Source organism: Gallus gallus, chromosome 2 (genome assembly GCF_016699485.2).
Source record: "Gallus gallus isolate bGalGal1 chromosome 2, bGalGal1.mat.broiler.GRCg7b, whole genome shotgun sequence".
Classification (NCBI taxonomy): domain Eukaryota; kingdom Metazoa; phylum Chordata; class Aves; order Galliformes; family Phasianidae; genus Gallus; species Gallus gallus.
The window spans coordinates 47,289,881-47,309,641 of NC_052533.1; the positions used below are offsets into that span (position 1 = coordinate 47,289,881).

The following is a 19,761-nucleotide window of genomic DNA, read 5'->3' on the forward strand; positions in this document are numbered from 1 at the left end:
GGTTTAGTCTACTCCTCAGCCAAAGCTACCAGGTCAGAGAGTGGAGAAACCTGAGGATTAACTGGTCTGACTTTTAAAGACAGATGTAAAGAAGGCATTCAGAACCTCTGCCTTTTCCTTATCCTCAGTAGTCACATTCTCAGCCTCATCCAGTAGAGAATGGAGATTCTCCCTGGTCCTCCTCTTACTGTTGATATACTGTAAAAGAGTTTCTTGTTCCCTTTTACCCCAGCAGCCAGGTTGAGTTCAAGCTGGGCTTTTGCCTTTCTGATTTTCTCCCTGCACATCTTAACAACTTCTTTGTAATCTTTCTGGGTTGCCCATCCCTTCTTCCACAGGAGGTAGATTCTCTTTTTTGTATTCTGTTTTTGTATTTGATTCTATTTGAAATTTTGTATTTGATTCTCTTTTATGTAGAGATATATATACGTCTAGATATATCTCTTATGTAGAGAGGGAGAAATACCTCTGTGTGGTGGCAAGATTGATCTGCACTGCTGGAGTGTCCTGTATGGCAAGTATACTTATGTGGCATGAGTGCAGGATCCTCCAAAGACTGCTTGGGGCTTTTGTCACAGGGATGTGAGTAGCAGAGCAGTTGAGGAATGATAGGATTTGGGATGGGCTAGCTCACATCTTATTATACAGTAGCCTAGAAGAAAATTATCACCCATATTTGTCACGGCAAATCAAGGTAGGGGAGCCAAGGTAAAACAGCAGGGAAATTCTGCAAGGGAATAGGAGGATGAACTACACAGATGGTGTGTGTGGGGGGATGGCAAGGTGGGAGGGAGACAGCCATCCATGCCTACAGTTCCCTCCTTTCTGTCAGGGCATTGTCAGTGGTTTCATGTGAAGCCAAGACATAATTACTTAGGGTGACAGTGGTGTATTATCATTCGAAAAGTTCCTGGGTTCATTTTAAGCAGGGTGCCCTCCTGTAACTACTTGTAAACACTTCACCAGTTCTATGAGCTGCATGGTACTAGATGGCTTTGAGGGACTCCTGAAGAATAGAGAAGGCTCTGACTAGACACTGTTTACATTGCTTTTTGCCATTTGGAGTACAGATATGTTACAGCTTGCTTGAAAAGAGATGACTAAAATGAGCCATCACAAAAGTAGCATGCAAAGCCCTTGTGGCCGGCTTGGTCCTGGCAGAGTGTGATAGCTGAAGGTGCAGAGCTAGTCCCAAATGCTTGTGCTGTTCAACAGCAGCAAGGCACAGATTCAGTCCAGTCAGTTCATGCTTGGTGTCTGTCTGTCCTTCAGGGAAACCTCTGCTCTCTCAGCATGGGTCCTGCTGTGGTTCTGAGGGCATTACCTGTGCTAGATGTATTCTGGTTTGGACAGGACTTGCATCTCCTGCCCTCCATCACTCCGGTCCCGGAAAGTCCCCTCCAACCGTCGTGTTCTTCTCTCCCTAAGGAAAATAAGGAATGGTCAGGATTAAAATGGGTGAAAATAGGGAATGAGTTCAGCACCTGTGCTTATGTGCCTCTCCCTTCCTGTTGGGATAGTCAGGGTGAGAGTAAAGGGACAGTACTCAAAGGGGGTGCAGAGGTGGTTGCTGAAGAGGCAGTAGATGAGGGGATTGATGGCACTGTTCAAGGCCGGCAGGTTCTGAATTATCACGGACGCATAGAAGCGCTCTTTGGTCTCGGGAAGGATGTTGAAGTTGTCCAGGATATCAAACAGAAAGTAGGGGCTCCAACAGAGAGCAAATGCTGCAGGAGAGACAGAAGAGCTTGACATTAGACAGTATAGTTATTTAGGGAGTTAATCACATACGCACAAATAGAGACTGTCATAACACATAAGTATTTGTTCATGCAAGAAAAACTGCTCCCTATGCAGGGTCTTATTTAAGAGGATAGTTATTAAATTGTGTTTTTATTTGTCTTCATTTTTATTTTAATGCCCATAAAATACATTACATGTGCTCCTTTAAGTGTTTAGAGTGCTCCCTCTAGACGTATTGAGGCACTTCTGAATGCTGCACACACATAAAGGGTAAATAGGTAGCCAGTTAAAGCATCATCACTTACAGAGAAGCACTCTTTTAATGGTCCCCTGAGTGAGCAGCCAGTCTAAATGCAGACAGCACCAAAGTGCTGCTCTGTGACAGCCCTGCCTATCACAGCCACCTATTAAGAAAAGGCTCTTAGGCACCCAGAAGCAAGGAATGACACTTTCACAGTAAATTACAGCAGGCTGACATACCATTTTGCATGCTGGTTGAAGGTGCCATGTAGTAAGGGAATGTAGGAAGACTCTCCAGTTCTCCTACTGCTATTTGAGAAACAAGTCTGAGGGGGCTGCATCATTCGTAGCTTTTGTTTGGAGGTGGTAGAAAAAGAGGCCATGGGTTTCGCTTTATTTGCAGGCATACGGGATTAATTTGTCTCATAAATGCCTATGTCAACTGCCCTCATAAAGAGTGTTGAACCTGCTGGGGCAGGCAGTTCACTCAGCTAAGTTATAGGCACCTGGATTGCCAATGTGCTTCTTTCTGTGAAATCAGACATATGTTCTCTCCCTGATGCAAATGAGACAGCAGAATGACCCTATGCTTGCCTTCCTTCACATTAAGCAGTATTTTTCAGTTGGCATAGAGCTGGGTGCTCAGCAAAGAGCTGTGTGCTCTGGTAAGCTCTTCTGTTTTCTGGGGTAACCAACCTAATAGTGTTTACACACAGGGGCCAGAGTAACAAGAACGAGCCCTGTCACTGTGTGGATCATAGCACTGGTTATAGATCTCCCACTATAGGTGGATTCAGAGCAGTCCGTGATGTGCCCCCACTTTCTTGCACAGTGAGAGAGGCTGGGTGCCTGATATTATCAAAGTCCTCTGAAATACTGAGCACCTAGGTGAGCTCTTGTCATCTGGAGGCATTGCGGTACTGACGTTTTCCTCACACAATCTTTCTCTGGTGGTCACACAGAAAAGTTCAGATGCGGAGAAGGTGTTCTTGGATTTCTGAGAGGCATGAATCACAGCAGCATCTCTCATGTCCAAGGACACTACAGCTAACCAGTGAACTAAGCACCTCTAGTAGTAGCTATTATCACGGTATCAATCAATCTGAATTTTGTGTAGGACTGGAAGAGGAGCAATCTCTCTTGCAGTGCCCTGGGGAGTAAATAGCTTCTGATACCTCCCTGTCTGTCTCCGTCAGCTAATCACAAGCACTGTGTGATGCTGCCTTTATTTATAGAGATTAAATGTCAGCCTCCTAATTCCATCAGGATAATGTCATCTCCCTGGGAGACGGAGGACACCTGCACTGAATCATCTGCATCCTGGCTGGGTGAGGAGAGCTTATTCTCCCCACCTCTGCAGGCAACGTGCTTCTGACATCAAATTCAATTGCTCTGCCTTCCTTGCCTCTCCTTCCTGTCCCTGCCCTGACCAAGCAGCTTAGGTACCACCTGTATTCTCTAAACTTCAAAGACAACTCATTTGCCAGGTCTTTTAGCAGGCTGGATTAGGAGGAAGTGAGCTCCTCCTTGGCTCCTTTACATTCTTTATGTGCAGGAGGGCTGTGAATATCACTGCATCTGGGGCATACCTCAGGTGCCTAAAATAGGATCCTGTCAGTCATAGGAGGGCAGAGGTCAAGATCAGAAGGCAAGTCAGAGGTCTAAGTAAAAGTCCTTCGCTGAACCACCTCATGCACTTTATTTGCTGGTGATGAAGGGAGATCCCTAACTTCAGCATCAGCCCCAGCTGCCAGCTGCAGGCCTTTTTTTCATACTTACCAAGAACAATTACAATGCTGTACTTGATGGCTTTCACTTTCGCTCTGGATATGAACCCGCGACTGGTGTAGCCAGCAGAGGTTTTGCCATCTGGGGGCAGAAGAATAGAAGTAGTGAAAGAGGAGGGCTGGTGTGTGCATTTCCTGAAATTCACATACTAGCAAGTCTCCTCACACTAGGCACTCAAACATGAGCCTTCCAAAGTCAAAAGTGAAAATGTATGTATAGGAGATCTTCCTGAAGCATTGTGGCAACTGCATATCCATGAGTCTCCACACTTGGGCTTGTAGACAGGAGAAACATTGCAGACATGCCCAACAATATCAGTTTAGCAAAGTCATTGGCCATCACGGCTTCAAAAAAACAATTAAAGTGGTGTTAGATGTTTTCTGAAAGGAAATGGTAACTGTAATTAAAAAAAAAAACAACGTAGGATATGACCTATATGACCAAACAGACTACCTGTTCAGTTTTTAACTGCATTTCAATTAGATGGGTTATGAAAGCTGCATACTCCATTCCCTTAATCTCTTACTCTTTTTGATGCTTTAGATACAGTCGTGCATTTTACTCTTTGGGTGGACTCAGTAATAAAAGAAGAAACGCTGTTAGACTAGCTTTTCAGAAATGAAATGTGGCTTGAATTGAGAAGCAAAGTCTATTCAGTTTCACACTAAGGCTGGTTGATCTCATTTCCTCTGAAGTCGCACTAATGTCTCTAAGAACCAATCTCCATATTTCAATGGCAGTACCAGCATGATTGTAATAGTATGCTTGATTTCATTATTAATATCAATTTGCTGTTCATGTTGCCCTGTGAGAATAATTAGGTTCATCATAGTGAACACACAAGAAGGTCATTTTATATCAAAATATCTTTCAACTCTTGAAATCCAAGCTGAGAAATGGAATTTTAATGAATGTCATTGGAAATAACTATGTGTACATGACTTTTTGCACCTCTTAGAAAAAAACAACACATCCAGGCTGTGTAATCTGTGAGGAAAAAATGTAAATAAAATTAATGAGAGCTTGTTATCAGTGAAATATTCTATAGAGAAGCTTGAAAATAGTCCATACTAATAGTACTGAAAATTACTTTTTTTATAGAGCAGAATCTACCTCTTGAGTGAGAAGAATGACTTTTTTTTTTTTGCAAGGTTTCTGGTCTTACCAAAATCCAAACTTCCCAAGGGCATTTGAAAATACTGTGAAGTTTTTATCTAAGTGGTTGCTAGAAAACAAACCATTCTAGACAAAATTCTTGAATTAAGGATTCTGAGTTCTAGAGTAAGGATTTTTACCTTCTAATTCTTTTCTTGTAGATGTTTTTTTTATCGTTTCTCAAAAGAGTACTTAATGTCAAAAGAAAGAAGGAAAACAGTGTGGAACAGTTAAGAAGGAGCAGTGGCAGATAAACCATTCCCACCACAGTGATGGGGTCCCAACTCAACACCATATATGTGGGCATTCCCAGATTTGATGTGGCTCCCCAAATTTGAATCCTGTGTCTGGAACACGTGTGTGCTGAGACTCACCAGTGCAGCTGGATACAATGACAGCTTGAGCTTTGCTCTTCATCCAGATGGTTCGAATCACAATTGAGTATATGACACTGCAGAAGGGAAAGAGTCATTGATACTGTGAGGCACAGTAAATTTAACTGACATCTCAGTCATTCATGCTCCATGAATATATTTTTCTGTGTATAAGGAGCCCATGGAGATGGCAGAACTTAGTAAAAATGATAGTAATAATAATAGAAATAGTAAATTAAATATGACTATACCAAAATATTTCCAGGAGTAACCTAAAGAATTTTCACACTGAAGTTTGTTACCATTTCCCAGCCTATGCAGATATCAGTTTTGAAGTTAGAAGCAGTGACATGGTTTGGCCAACCTGTCTTAGGCAAGAGCTTGTTGGAGATTTTGAGATATCTGAGGCCAAAACTGTCTGATTACTAGCTCCTGACAGGAGGCACCTCATCCTGCACAGGGATGTGCTTGTGAGTGCTTAATGTGGGAGCTGCAAGGAGGAAATTTGTTCTGAAATGGGGGAAGCAAGAGGAAGGTCCTGTTTCAGCTGCATGCTGACTCTGTTCTGGTGTTACTTTGGGAATATGAAGCTGATGAATAAAATGGTAACCCAGGGAAGAGAATGGGAGCACAACCCATGAGAAAGTAATATACCTCAGTGCTCACTCTCAGCTCTTGAGGTCCTGGGAATTAAAGCAAGGACCACAGAAACGTCAGGTAGATCGGAAGAATTAGGTGACTCAAAACCAGATTTATTGCAGTTTGCATATTTAGAAACAAATATGCCTATATGTTTGATGGGAAAGATGGAAAGTGCTCTAGTGCACAGCAACCATGGGTAGTTACAGCTTTTGTCTAGGTGATAACAACTGTGGGATTCTATTTATTTGACACATAATAGGTGAAAATAATTCCTCTCAGCTGAAGAGATGTTGAACACACACCCTGGATGAGGATGTTATAGAATCCTAGAACTCTAGGCCTGGGTTGAAAAGCCACATTCAGCCTGGCTTTGAATGCCTCTGGGGATGGGGCATCCACAACCTCCTTGGGCAACGTGTTCCAGTGCATCACCACTCCCTGAGTGAAAAGCTTCCTTCTGTATCAAACCTAAATCTCCCCTGTCTCAATTTAAAACCATTCCCCCTTATCCTATCACTCTCCACCCTCGTAAACAGCCATTCCCCCTCCTGTTTATATGCTCCATTCAAGTACTGGAAGGCCACAATGAGGTCTCCCCGGAGCCTTAGAATCATAGAACAAAGTGAAATTTTAGCTTGTAGGATGAGAAGAATTTGAATAGAAATAACCTCTTGGAAAAAGAAAAATCAAAATGTAACCAAATGTCCAACGTCCAGCAGCAAAGGGATTAGCCACTGTGGAGAACTTTCAGCTCTTCCTTCTCCCAGTCACTCCCATAGGATATTTGAGCTCTCAAATTTTTAGAGTCAGTAACCCCATATTGAAGTGCTTAGGTTCTATATGTAGTATGAAACAGCCATCAGATTGCCATTTTTTTCTTCTTCTTCAGAACGCTGCAATTGTGATTCTACAGGTACATCCGACATGGTCAGAGCTTATCATTGTGTTCACACCACCCTCTCAACAGACCACAGATAACTTCATAAACGGACAACCAGCCAACTAGGGAAGGTTGGGAGCTAATTTAATTAGCTAATTAATAACAATTAAATAACAAAATTAAAATTAAATCTTCCAAGAAAAAAAAAGCAAGTAAAGCTGTTCCAGTGGTGTGCTGAAACAAGTATACTTCCTCTGTCTCAGAAGCAAACCCTGTGTCTGTCTTCCAGGTTTGACAAAGATAGGGAAACAGAAGTGAATGCTTTGAACTTGGGCTTCCAAACACTGAATTACTGTATTAGCCAATTTCTCCCTCAAGCTAAAGACAGTCAGATCTAAATTATTCCTGTCTCAAAGAATCCCTCATCCACCTTGCTAGTGACTTTGAGGAATTTCAGCCAAGAGGTAAAAGCATTCACCTTCGGAGAACAATTCTTATGCTTTGAAGTCGCTTTAATCTTAAAGAGGCACTGAAATATGCACACAATCCCTACAAAGCACAAAGCATATCGGAAGCAGCTTTCTCCACAAAGGGAGCAGGTAACACCATGCTTATCTGTCAGGACTTCACAGTGAACGGGTTCTCTATAAGGTGCTATAAGACACCCCTCTGCCCTCACAAGGCCCCATCTAGAGGCCCGTGCTGTCAACAGGAGAAATACTTGGAGCTGTTGGACTTGGTGCAGAAGAAGGCCATGAAGAAAATCAAATGGTGGCAGCACATCTCCTATGAAGAAAAGCTTATGGAATTGGGTTTGTTTATCTTGCAGAAGAAAAGGCCTCATCACAGCCTTCTAGCACTCGAAGAGAGCTTTTAAACAGGAAGGGGATCCACTTCTTCCATAGCCTGTATAATGCCATAATGTGATAGAGAATACAGCAGCAGTAGCAGAGTAGCAAAGTCTTCAGCTGTAGCAAAGGAGAATGAGCCTAAATACAGCAGCCGGGGATGCAAAAAAGAAGACAAAAAAGCTGCTCACCCACAGAAGACCTCAAATAGGAAGCAATCTCCAGACAGATTACCTTTCCCTCCACTGCCAACCCTTAAATGAGATCTGGGAAGGGCTGGATCCTGACTCCACCCCTACCGGTCACTCAGGTACACTGCATGCACCTGAGCTCCCCTGGGTTAGCTCTGCCTTCTCACCAGGTGCTCAGTCACTGCTTCAGGCCATGACTTTAGCATTTCTGCTACAGTCTGATAGTGAGAGGACAAGGTGGGACGGCTTTAAACTGTGAGGCAGTGGCACAGGATGCCCAGAGAGGTCATGACTGCTTCATCTCTGAAGGCGATCAAGGCCAGCTCAGATGGGGCCCAGGGCAGCCTGATCTAGTGGTGACAGCCCTGCCCACGGCAGAGGTGTTTGAACTAAGTGATCTTTAAGGTCATTTACAACCCAAGCCATTCTATGGTAGAAATGGATCGATGGAGGCTGAGCCATTTTTTTACTTTTTTTTCACATTCACAGTATATGATTGCATAGAGATGGAACATCGTAAGTCATTCCTAAGTGAAGAGCAGAGCACTGGCATGGTTTTTGATCAGCTTTGCTTTTGATGTAATTGAATAAAAGTTTAGAAAGCTATTCATCGTACAAGTGATTGTACAAGGAGGCATCATATACCCTACAGTTTTTCAAGGTCTTCTGGAAGAAGATGAAGTTTTCTACTGTTCCTAACCTTCCTATTGCCTGCTCTGTGCTCCTACTCTACGATGCTTATGTGACTCACGCTTTGCAAAAAGAAACTCCGTATGAAACACATACTTTATTATTCCTTATTGATGAGCAGATGCTGAGAAGGTAAAGGGTTTGATGTCCTATTTTGAATCACTCTTCTTACCTTATTGGATCGTTTGAATTTGGTTTGAGATAGGCCTAGGGGAGTCAGAAAGAGGGGCAAGAATAAATGCCAGTTACTTCCACTAAACAGATCCTCTTTTCAAACATCCGAACCTTGTCACATGATATAACTAGATAAACATACAGTCTATACTCAGCAGTGTTTCAAAACAATACGTTTTATTTATAATTTTGGATGGGCGGTCACATTTTAACCCTCTCTGCCCTATTCTTTTTCCATCTGTGACGTCACGCAGGTGTCATAATGCTGTATCCAGTTGCCTGGCAATTGGAGCTTTTGCTTTGTTTTGTGGTTGGAGTTGTTGTGTTGGTTGTGGTTGGAGTAGTTGTGTTGCTTTGCGGTTGGTGCTGTTGCCTTGCTTTGCGGTTGGAGCTGCTGGTTAGACTTTGTGCCAGTTCTGGGCCTCGATCAGCAGTATTTGTGGCTGTAAATGGGCTAGCGACTGGTGAGTAGTTGTGTTTTCGTCACCATCTTCCTCTTCTGCTGTGGTAAATAGTTCATATCTCAGCCCATGGGTTCTTCAAGAAACAGGTAGTTTCTTGAAATGGAAAGTAACCCCTCCGATCAAAGCTTAAATGGGAAGGTATCATCGTGTATTGCAGAAGCGTAGGGCATGGTTGAAGAGCAAGCACAGAACTTAACACCATCCCTTTGCTGGGATGACGATTTTGAAGGAAGCCCCACATATTTATCCACAGTCTGGCTCAATTTCAAGTCCAAGTGGACTTGAGGTCTCTTTCTTTCCCTTTTATGTAGGTGTAACCAGTGTACCTCCCCCCAGCTCCCTCCCGTGTAAGAGCTGTATCAGAGGACGATTTTTCACCATGGGATAAGTAATAGATACAGCATTTGGGCCTGAAAAGGCCCTTCACGGCCTTTGCTTCTCGCTTTATTTCTGTGTGTTTCTGGAAACAAACACTGGGAAGGGGCATCTAGAGGGTTTGGTTCTCTGATGGGCAGCTGCCCTGGGCACTGCTCTATCACTATACTACTGCCTATTAGGTGAACATAGAGACACAGCAGTGACATGGTAGATGCTTAAGCAACACTTGCTATTTGTGACAGGGCTGCTGCCTGCCACCTGGCTCTTCTGGAAATCTAAGCCCCCTACCGCTTCTTGGAACCTGCTACACTGCCTTCCTCTTCTTGTCATCTACTACTCTGCCTGCCTCTTCCTGGAAACTGCTACACTGCCTGGCTCTTGCAATCTACTACTCTCTCTGCCTCTTTTTCGGAATCTACTGCACTGCCTGCTTCCTTTTCGGACTATACTGTGCTGTCTGCCTCTTTCTTGGACTATTCTATGCTGCCTGCCTCTCTTTCGGCATCTACTACTCCACCTGCCTCTTCCTGCAATCTACTACACTGCCTGCCTCCCTTTGGAAACTCCTCCTCAGCCTGCTTCTTCTTTGGAACACGCTATGCCACCTGTGTCTGCTCTGCAATATCCTACGCCGCCTGTGTCTGCTTTTCAATATGCTATACCAGCTGCGGCTGCTTTTCAATATCCTATGCCACCTTTCTCTTCTTTGAAATATTCTACGTCACCTACCTCTGCTTTGGAAAATACTACACCACCTCTCCCTTATATGGAATATGCTGTGCCACCTGCCATTTGTACGGAAAATACTATGCTGCCTGCCACTTCTGTGGTATATCCTATGCTGCCTGCGCCTGCTTCGGAGCATCCTGCGTCACCTGCCACTTCTACGGAAGATCCTACGGCACCTGCCACTGCTATGGACTGTACTAAACCGCCTGCCTCTTGTATGGACCATACTACACCACCTGGGTCTTCTGTGGAATATACCATGCCGCCTGCCTCCTGTGGCAATATACCATGGCACCTGGATCTTTTTAGAATATACAAAGCAGCCTGGCTCTCTTTGGGCCATACCACTCTGCCTGGCTCACTTTGGAACCTACCACGCCACCTGGCTCATGTTGGCATATGCCACGCCGGCTGGCACTCCTTGGAATGTACCACGGCACCTGGCTGTCTCTGGCATATACCTTGCTACCTGCCTCTCTTCGGAATACACTGCGCTGCCTGGCTTTCTCTGGACGAGAGTGTACTGCCTGGATCTCTTTGGACTAGAGTATGCCACCTGGCTCTCACTGAAACCTGACAGTTTTCATTAAATTAATAATGTCTTTTTGTTTCTATAACTGTCCTGCATTTTCTTTGTTGTATCATGGAATGGCTTAGTCTGGAATGGACCTCAAGGGTCTTCAAGTTCCAATTCCCTGCCGCTGGCAGGCACTCCAGCTGGGGCCTCACGAGGGCAGAGTAGAGGGGGACAATCACCTCCCTCGCCCTGCCGGCCACTCTTCCTCTGATGCAGTCTGGGATACCAAGGGCCTTCTGGGCTGCAAGCACACACTGCTGGCTCATGAAAGTTTTTCATCAACCACGGCCCTTCGGTCCTTCTCAGCAGGGCTACTTTCTAGGAATTCTTCTCCCAGTTTGTATACGTATCTGGGATTACCTCTACCTGCAGCGTCTGATGCACGGGCTCAGATGTGAACGATCCAAATCATTTAGTACAAGTTCTTTCATCTCTTCTAGACCTTCACAAGTTTTCTTTCTCTAGCTTTCCCATCTGCCCCTACCACTTTCCCATCTACCTTTACATGTCAACAGAACATTCTACAAACACTCTTCAACTGCTCCTGCGGGCGTTTATCCAATCAGAGCTGTAAGCTGTTCTTTCTCCCCCTAGAGGTGCCCTTGGTTCTCATGCTGTTTCTCTTGCTCCACAGCTGCTGCTCTGAACAGTTTTTCTTGTATCCCCACACCTACTCAAGTGCAAAACCTTGCACTTGGCTTTGTTGAACGTCATGAGGGAGGGCCCACCTTTTGAGTTAATCAAGGTCGAGTTAATTAAGGTCCCTCTGGGTGATGAATGCGTTCATAGCAGGAGTTTGGAACGGGGTGCCTGCCTTCTCTATTCTAAGCTAAACAATCCCAGTTCCCTCAACCTTTCTTCACAGGGGAGCTGCTCCAGCCCTCTGATCATCTTTGTGGTCCTCCTCTGGACTCGTTATGTTTGCAGCAATTGAAAAAAAACAACATACAAGGCCTTTCTCTGTCTTCCTCTTCCCCCAGAGAGTGGATAACATGCAGCTAAAATCAGTAAGCAAGAGCATGTTTTTGACTGGTGACTTCCCCTTTTGTCTGCTAAGGGAGATAAAAATAATTTTAAAATATTCTAGCTAATGCATTTGAGCTGTTATGTTTTCCTAAAAATCAAGCATCACAGCAGGAGTTGCTGTGTGCCATTTGCAACACACCACAGAGTTTTGGTGTGCCTGGGGCAGCCTGGTCATTAATAGCCACAGACTTAGTAGTGAGCCTGTGAAAAAGGTGCAGCCCTGGAAATTATTTCAGGGTGTTTTATAGAGACCAAAAAGGGGTCTTGTTATCATGCAGCTTATTTTTGTTATCAGAAGAGACATTATTGTTACCAGAGCTATCAGACTGATACACAAACCTTTACTATAGCACCCTCAGCTCCTAGCCATGCTTGCAAAGGCAGTATCTGTGCATCCTGTCGGTATATTTTCTGTACAGGTTTTAGATATCTGGTTCCCAGCCTGAGTAGGTGAGAGCTGGAAATTCAACACACAGACCAGGTTGTGCAGCAGAGCAGCACCATTCTCACCCAGCAAGGATTTTGCATGCCTCTTTCACAGATGCCAGCTTGCCCTCCTTAATCCCTTCAAAGGTCCAGCATAGCTCCCAGCTGACTCAAACATTTTCCTTTTATCTCCTGGCTTTTCAAGAGCCTGTTTATTTATCAGCTGGTGCACTTGAGAGTTTCTGTGTACTTTGCTCTGACAAAGGTTGAAAATTCATGCATCATTTCTCTTTTGATTGTTTCAGTGAATCAGAATGTATTATAATGATGACTGTTGTTATCATGAGAAAACTTCAGTCAGCTCCTGCAAGAACTGTTTCTATTTTATCTCCAGCCTGCTGTCTCTAGCCTGACCTTCTTTATTTGCCATCAGAACAATACCCCTTTTGATACAGACCTGTCTGTGTGCCCAGAAGAACGCATGCAGAGTTGCTCAAGTATCAGGAGCTTCAAGTACTCAGTTTCCATCCTTCCATCCAAGTGCCTCTGGGATTGAATTATGAACCCGGGCTCTTCACTTGCTTTCTGGTGACATCTTAAAGGATGGGAATAGGTTCCCACTTGATAGTAAATGAAGTGGCAGAGGGGCAAACAGTAGAGAGGGACAAACAGGAGCTGGTGTTCAGATGGATGGGAAATCCAGATGTTGTTGGATTTCTTTGCCTGAATGTACTTAGTGTACTGGTCTTGCAACCCTGACTGTGACTTTTGGATGCCATGTAAATGTGCCGTAGTCATAATGCATACTATCATAATGAAGTATTATATGAGTTGTTGTGGCTCATTATTTACAAGGAGGGGACTCACTGAAAGAAAAGAAAAGATCAGATGTAGTGGAAAATCTAGATGGAAAAAGAATTAAAACTTTTTTGAGAAGGAGCCACTCAGGCTGTGAAGACAAAAGGATAGTGGATATGCTGTTCATATGAAAATGCAATGCTTCTTTTTTCTAGCTCCAAGAAGATGCATATGTGCAGAAGTGTTAGGAAATTACAAGAACATAATTTAGTCTACGGATGTAACTCAGCAAATTAAATTCATTTCACCTCCAAAAGCAATTTAGATTGATCCAGATGCTGAAGAACTAAGATGCACATTCATTGTAGCATGTTATTAGTTAACAGTGTTGGTTAATCTGACTCCATTGGTAATTTTGGCAGACTTTGTCCTTGTGAATAACTAACTTAAGGTAGTTCATACATTACTTTTGTTTTGGAAAATAAAACGTCTTCTGCTAAAGCTAGGTATTGATAATAACATCCCTGAGATGACAGCTCTTCAAGAATGGGAATTATTTTTTTGTTTTAAAATAAATGATTGTGTTATGTTAGCATCTTACCTGAGCTCAGTATTTACTAACAAAATGAGCCATTACAATGGCAAAAGGTATACTGAAGCTCTCTGTTAATTGCTTGTATTTATCCTCCAGCATTGTCTATTGTTTCTCATACTGTATTTGTGCAAAGGGGTGCAGCTGTACTCTGTTTTGTTGTAGCTGATTTGCAGCATTGTTTATCCGAAGACAAAAAGTGTATGTAACTTCATTCAGATGAATCACTGTAGGCATACATAATGAGTAAGTGAATAGACAGGCAGATAGTAGAACATATATACAAGGTCTAGAATTTCTTACTTTGAAATGGAAATTGCAGGCAAAAATAATTATCCTCTCTGAATCAAACGCAAAATAAGTTCTTCGAGATTTTTATTAATACTGTTTTTTTTTCATTTTATTTGATTTAATTCTGATAAATACCTTTCGTTTCATCTACTCATTATTTCATTGTAGCGCTTTAATTTTAGTTCAATAAATTTTCCTTTCAGCTGATTCTGTTTTTTCTCCCTTCTGACTATTTTTCTGCTGCTCAACAGCAAATGTTCTCTTCGGAATTCTGATTTTAACCAACAGATGTACTGTTTTTTTATCTCAGTACCTCAAGACCTTTTGCTTTTTTTTTTTTTTTTTCCCCACTTGTATTTGGAATTATATTAGATGAATGTTTATGTACTGTATTTATCAGGTTAAACACAGAAAATGCATCTGACAGCCTTGAAGAACAGCTAAAAAGAACAAAACTTTATAAATTCCAAATTTCTGGATATCCAGCTGACAGAACTCAATTATGGTGTGGCACAGAGTAACAGTGCAGAACAGAAAACCAGTAACCCTCATGTCTCCCCATCACAGGACCTGAGAGGTCAGGTGCAAATGCTTGCAGGAGGAACATCTGTAATCTTGATCTGGCCCCTGTTTAACCTGTGTTCGCAGTGCTCCAAAATACCTTTACCTATCATAGGTATCATTCAGAGATTTACTTGGCTTTTCTCAGTGTAGCTGAAGTGGCTTTTGTTGTGGCTGTGGACTCTTGTCCCAGAAGAGCTGGGAATAAATCAGGCAGATTCCCTAGTTCATTTTTCTGTGCTCTTTGATGTTTGGTAGGTTGACAATATCAACTGCAGAAAAAGTGGTAGTGCAGCCCAAATAGGAGGAAAGAAACAGCCCAAATCTTCAAGTGCTGCAAGGAAGAACAGGATGTGATGCAGGATACTTGGCTCTCCCTGACCAGCACAAAGAAAGAGGAGAGAAGCTTTAAAAAGAAAACAAGTGTTCTTCCCTTTTCTCAGCTCTCAAAGATAACCAGCGCTTAGACTAAAGATCTAATCAGAGCCTTCATTCTCTTTCTGATATTTCGGTCTTGTTCATTTGTATTACAGTTGGGTAAAAAATTCACTATTTGTGCAAAGTGGCAGTGGAAACACACCTTGCTAGTATTGAAATCTTTTGTGGTTTTGTTCACAGATTGCCTTTTTAATGTCGACATTGAAAAGACTGAAGAGCAGATTATTTTCATGTTTCGGCCTGGTTTCTGGAGAGTTGGCTCACACTGTGTCTGGAAGGTTTGCTCATCAACAGAAGGGCTTTCCAGGCTGACTGGAAAGGCTATCAGCTGAATTACATATCCTTTGTGCTGTGGTGCTATGGATGATGCATCTCGCCTGGTTTACTTGAAGGCTGTGTTGGAAACACTCTGAGTGCTGAAGGATGGATGACAGAAACTTAAAGACTGTATACGGACTCTAGCAACAGAAAACTTTGCAGCCAGAATGGCAGATCAGAGCAGAATTAAGTTCTGCACCTGAAAAGTAAGATCGTATTCTTTGCATGAACTTTGGATGAACTGTGCCAGAAAAAGTACTTTCCAAGGTGAAGTGCTTTGCTCTGGATGTGAGGCTTCCTGCAGATGCAGGTGGCAGAACTAATTAAGAGTTAATTCTGCCAGGCAGCTTCCCACATTGCTTTGGGCACCCACCATGCAGTTAGGCTGGAGTGCTTTGGAGGAGAAAATAAAGAAGCTGTGCAAGCAAAATTAGTTATTGCAGAAAGGGTCTTAGTCTTAATCTATGTGCTGCCTGCACTGTAAGGTTTGGCTTCCTTGGTGACTGTGGTATGTACCCTAGCTGCTGCTTTATTCATATTAAATTTGTATTTCATATAAGAATTCACATCATATAAGAATTTAATACAAGTAAATCCTCTTCATAGATACTATTACTTGAGTTTTCAGTTGCACATTTATGTATTGTCTCTCCGTTGTTATGTTGTGGTCTTTTTTTGGAACACCTTCACCTAAAAGCCACTAAAATCAGAAACCACAAAATACCTTAATTCCTTGACTAAATAACACCTCTCATTTTTATAATTAATCTTTCAACAGAATAGCACACACTAGTTACATCCAGACATTGCATCTGTACTCACTCACCCTTCTGAAACGGTGTCTCACCAGTCCTACAGAACATCCAAAAGGACTTGGTGGAACATGTCTTTTGAAGGGAAATAGAATCCCTGCAGAAATTAATGGCCATTTCTGATGCTCTTTAGTTGCAAACTGCCTATCTCCTTGCTGCGACCACATGAGGTAGATTAGATGCAACCTCCTGGACTGCCAAGAAGTGTTAAAGAAATAGGTGTTGCGCCTTAAGGCTGCATCAACAGAGGTCTGGCAGATGTGTCAGATGGGATGTTGCAACCTTCAGCTGTATACTTGAGAATCCAAAACTTGAAAATATCGTTCAAAAAATAGACAGTTGTTTCCAAAGCATGTGGTATTTGTTCACGGTGTGTCTATTAATTTTGTTCTATTAATTTTGTAATCTTTTTCTGTGGCTGTAGACATACCTCTCTATTCTGAAGAAAATAGAATCATAGAGTGGCTCTGGTTGGAAGGGACCTTAAACTTCATTGAGCTCCAATTCCCCTGCCATGGGTAGGGTTACCAGCTAATAAATGGCCTTAAACTAATAAATGGCTCTGATGCACCATGATCCAGCCACTTCCCTCCTCCATGTGCCTGCCACCACTTTGGACCTGTCCAATATTTGTCTTCCTGCTGAAGAGGAGGTGGGAGCACTTGCACTAGGTCCCCTGAGATGGGAAACTGGCCACGGTTTTAAGTTCCTGCCCTGGCATAAACTTTTCATGTGACAGTCACTTAATGTTAAAGCCACGGAAATTTTTGGATGTTTTATTCATCTCTCAGCTGTCAGGGCAATCTCATGAAATGCTGGCTTCACCGCCTTTCCCTATTCCCTCCTGTTTTCATTGCCTTCTTCCTTCTGGGGATTTGCTGTAAGTCAAGTCACATAGTTTTGACAGGGAGGAGGAGAAACATAATGTCAGAAAACTGGAAAAGAACTGCCGTGTAGCTTGCCTGGTGTTTGCAAACCTATACGTATTCCATACAAAAAGGGGTGGTTGATCTGTCATAGAAAGTGTGTGGACGTGTAAATTTGAGTATGAAAGAGAGGTTTTACACACCTGTGTGACCGATAAGTTGACAGGATACAGGCCTCTCCCCAGAAACATTTAAGGTGCTGAATAGAATTTCTTTATTGCTAACTATTCAAAGTATTCAAAGCAAATCTCCTCCAGAAACAATAGCCAGGCACAGTGTTCTCTGAGAAAATTTCTGTTGCACAGTGAAATTATTTTTGTCTATTTGTGTATGTTTGTTCTTTCTGCTGAGCTCATTTTAATAGCAGATTCCATCGTGGACCACCTTTGTGATCTCAGGCAAATCAATCTGAAATATCTGCAGTTCAAATTTTCCATTGCAGTTTTTTTTTTTTTCCATATTTTAGAAGTGCTTGACAGCTTCAAACAATTGGGAATTTCTTTCTGACCCTGCTGAAGAAGCACTCCTCAAATACTATGAAGCTTGAGAGCACTTAAAATTAATTTTAGATTAATTAGTGTTAAGTGTATTTTCTGTTCTTTTATTAAATTCACATTTTATCGTATAAGCTAAACATTCGTATTGTATTTATAAAGGTGCATTTAAAGCCTGAAGCTGCAGAGATAAGTGGACACACCTAGAGATGCACTCCTTGTTCAGAAATAATGTTCCTGGCTATTACCTCATGGAGAGCACTGCAAGGCAAGCACATTGACCCGTGTGCTGTGCGATATGAACTGAAGCCACTGCGAGGCAGGTGTGGAAATGAAACCGTAATGAATGACTGAAATTAAAGCATTAAGCTGATTGCATGCTTGACAGCTTTCACCATGCACTTTCACTGGCAAGCTTACCTGATAATGATCAGAGGAATGAAGTACACAAGGAAAGCAACCACTGTCATGTAGGGGATCCAGTAGGAATCATCCGGCCAGAGAGCCCAGCATTGCACTTCCCCGTTGGAGAGCTGTCGTTTCCCAAAAATTATCAGAGTCGGTATCGAAAACAGGAAAGAGAGGCTCCAGGCCACTCCAATAAGAACTTTTGCCTGTCTTTCTGTTCAACAGATTCAAACAGACAGTGTTAGCAGAGTGGGTAGTGGGATTGGCTCTTTGTAGCAGTACTGTGGGAGAGGTGAGGATGGTCTCTGACTTTTAGCTGCTGAGAAGACTGCAGAGGAGTGTGGGAATTTTACCTCTTTCTCACAGTAAAAAGCCATATTGTTATTGTCTTGTATTTTAAGTGTTTTATTTAAAAATGATAAGGGTCCATCGAATCTGAAACGCTAGGGGAAAGGCATGGGTCAGGGTCAGCAAGATAGAAACTTGAAATGTAAAGGATTCCTCTTGGGCACCAAGACAATTTCATGAAAGAGTGCAAGGGACAACAGACCTGTCCTGCTGCACATTTGTACCTGGGCACAGCAATAGATCAGTTGGTATGGGAACAGATGGAAAAGAAGGAGCCCTTGTGCTTTAGATAGCACAGGAAGGTTGAGACCAGGAAGGGTTACTTAAAACATAACTAGGTTGGAGCGTACATGAGGGGCTGAAGAGGAGAAATGATCTCCTTAGATGTTTAACGTTTTGATGCATTTTGTAGTGAGAAGACTCGTGAAAGACAATAAAAACTCATCAGGTCAGTGTTGAATCAAAACAGAACATGAATCTGTTTTTAGCCCCGTCTGCAACTCCCCAGCATCCCATGCAGCCCTTTGTGCTCCCAGAATGCTCAGATGTCTCCACTAATTCGCAGTGGCACAGTGGGGACCAACCTCATCTCCAGCTGATGGGCACATGCCCAATCATGCTAAGGATGAGCAGGAAACTGAGAGACAGAGAATACTATGGTGGGCTTGTGCTCAAGTACTGAGCAGTTTTAATTGCTGCAGCAGCCAGTGGCTGCAGTGCTGCAGTGGCTAAGAGATCTCGCCAGACTGCCTGGTGAAGAATGTCAGTTCAAGGATCATGGGATCAAGGATGGGAGTTCAAACAAATTTGTGTTACTGCTTATACCTGGCTTATGGCCTCCTTGTCAGATAGGGAGAACTGGTAGATAATCAAATGATGCCATGTGGCACCTATGGGATTCTATAAAAATCAAGTGGTTGGAGCAAATGGCCCTGAAGCTTTTGTTTTCATAAATATGTAACTTTTGACTAAAATCCATGTAACTCTTGCTAAAAAGGGTGGGGAGAAGCAGCTGATCTGCGTTATACTAGTGATCCTCAGCAGTAGTTATTCCTCCAGAGTCAGATTGCTAGAGGAACGGATGGGGACAGATTTTTGATCCGAGAAGATTCAGTGTTGAAATACTTTACTGTCCATCCTGCCTACAAAATACCTGGAGTGGCATGTGAAATAGAAAAACACTTTAAATTATAGATATCAAGAATTATGACTTTCTTCCTCAAAGCTCGAAGAGCAATATGAAAGCATGTGGGAGAAGCATTTTAAAAGTAATTTTATGCTTTATAAAACATCAGTTGCAAATATTCATTTATCCTGCACATCTTTAAATGCTGCCCACATTCAGCAAAATATAGTCCTTCTAATCTTGGGCTTAGGGGAACTCTGATGACAGCCACATAAGTGAGAGGGTTAGATTAAGTCTATAAATATTGCACTGGCAGAGGAGAAC

At 42.7% G+C, this 19,761-nt stretch overlaps 2 protein-coding genes across 3 annotated transcripts in view; one reads left to right on the forward strand and one right to left on the reverse strand.

Moving 5' to 3' along the window:
- Positions 1 to 536: 536 nt before the first annotated feature.
- NPSR1 (neuropeptide S receptor 1) overlaps positions 537 to 19,761 on the reverse strand; it is a 64,273-nt gene continuing 45,048 nt past the window's right edge. The window contains exons 5-9 of one of the 2 annotated variants that reach the window (XM_426022.6): positions 17,976 to 18,177; positions 5,301 to 5,377; positions 3,763 to 3,852; positions 1,547 to 1,727; positions 537 to 1,423 (exon numbers count right to left, since the gene is read on the reverse strand). In XM_426022.6, coding sequence (XP_426022.2) covers positions 1,330 to 1,423; positions 1,547 to 1,727; positions 3,763 to 3,852; positions 5,301 to 5,377; positions 17,976 to 18,177 — 644 coding nt within the window. In that variant the 3' untranslated portion in view covers positions 537 to 1,329. Of the gene's footprint in view, positions 1,728 to 3,762; positions 3,853 to 5,300; positions 5,378 to 17,975; positions 18,178 to 19,761 lie in introns of both variants that reach the window. The other variant, XM_046938134.1, reaches the window with a different exon arrangement.
- On the forward strand, positions 8,984 to 16,954 carry LOC121109544. Its single transcript, XM_040690133.1, has 2 exons — positions 8,984 to 9,189; positions 9,810 to 16,954. Exons 1-2 carry the CDS (start codon positions 8,988 to 8,990, stop codon positions 10,871 to 10,873), a joined length of 1,266 nt encoding a protein of 421 aa, XP_040546067.1. The 5' UTR covers positions 8,984 to 8,987; the 3' UTR covers positions 10,874 to 16,954.

Coding starts and splice junctions, on each gene's coding strand:
- LOC121109544 (XM_040690133.1), top strand. CDS start 8,988: ATGCTGTATCCAGTTGCCTGGCAATTGGAGCTTTTGCTTTGTTTTGTG. Junction 9,190..9,809: donor TGTAAATGGGCTAGCGACTG/GTGAGTAGTTGT, acceptor TATTTGTGACAG/GGCTGCTGCCTGCCACCTGG.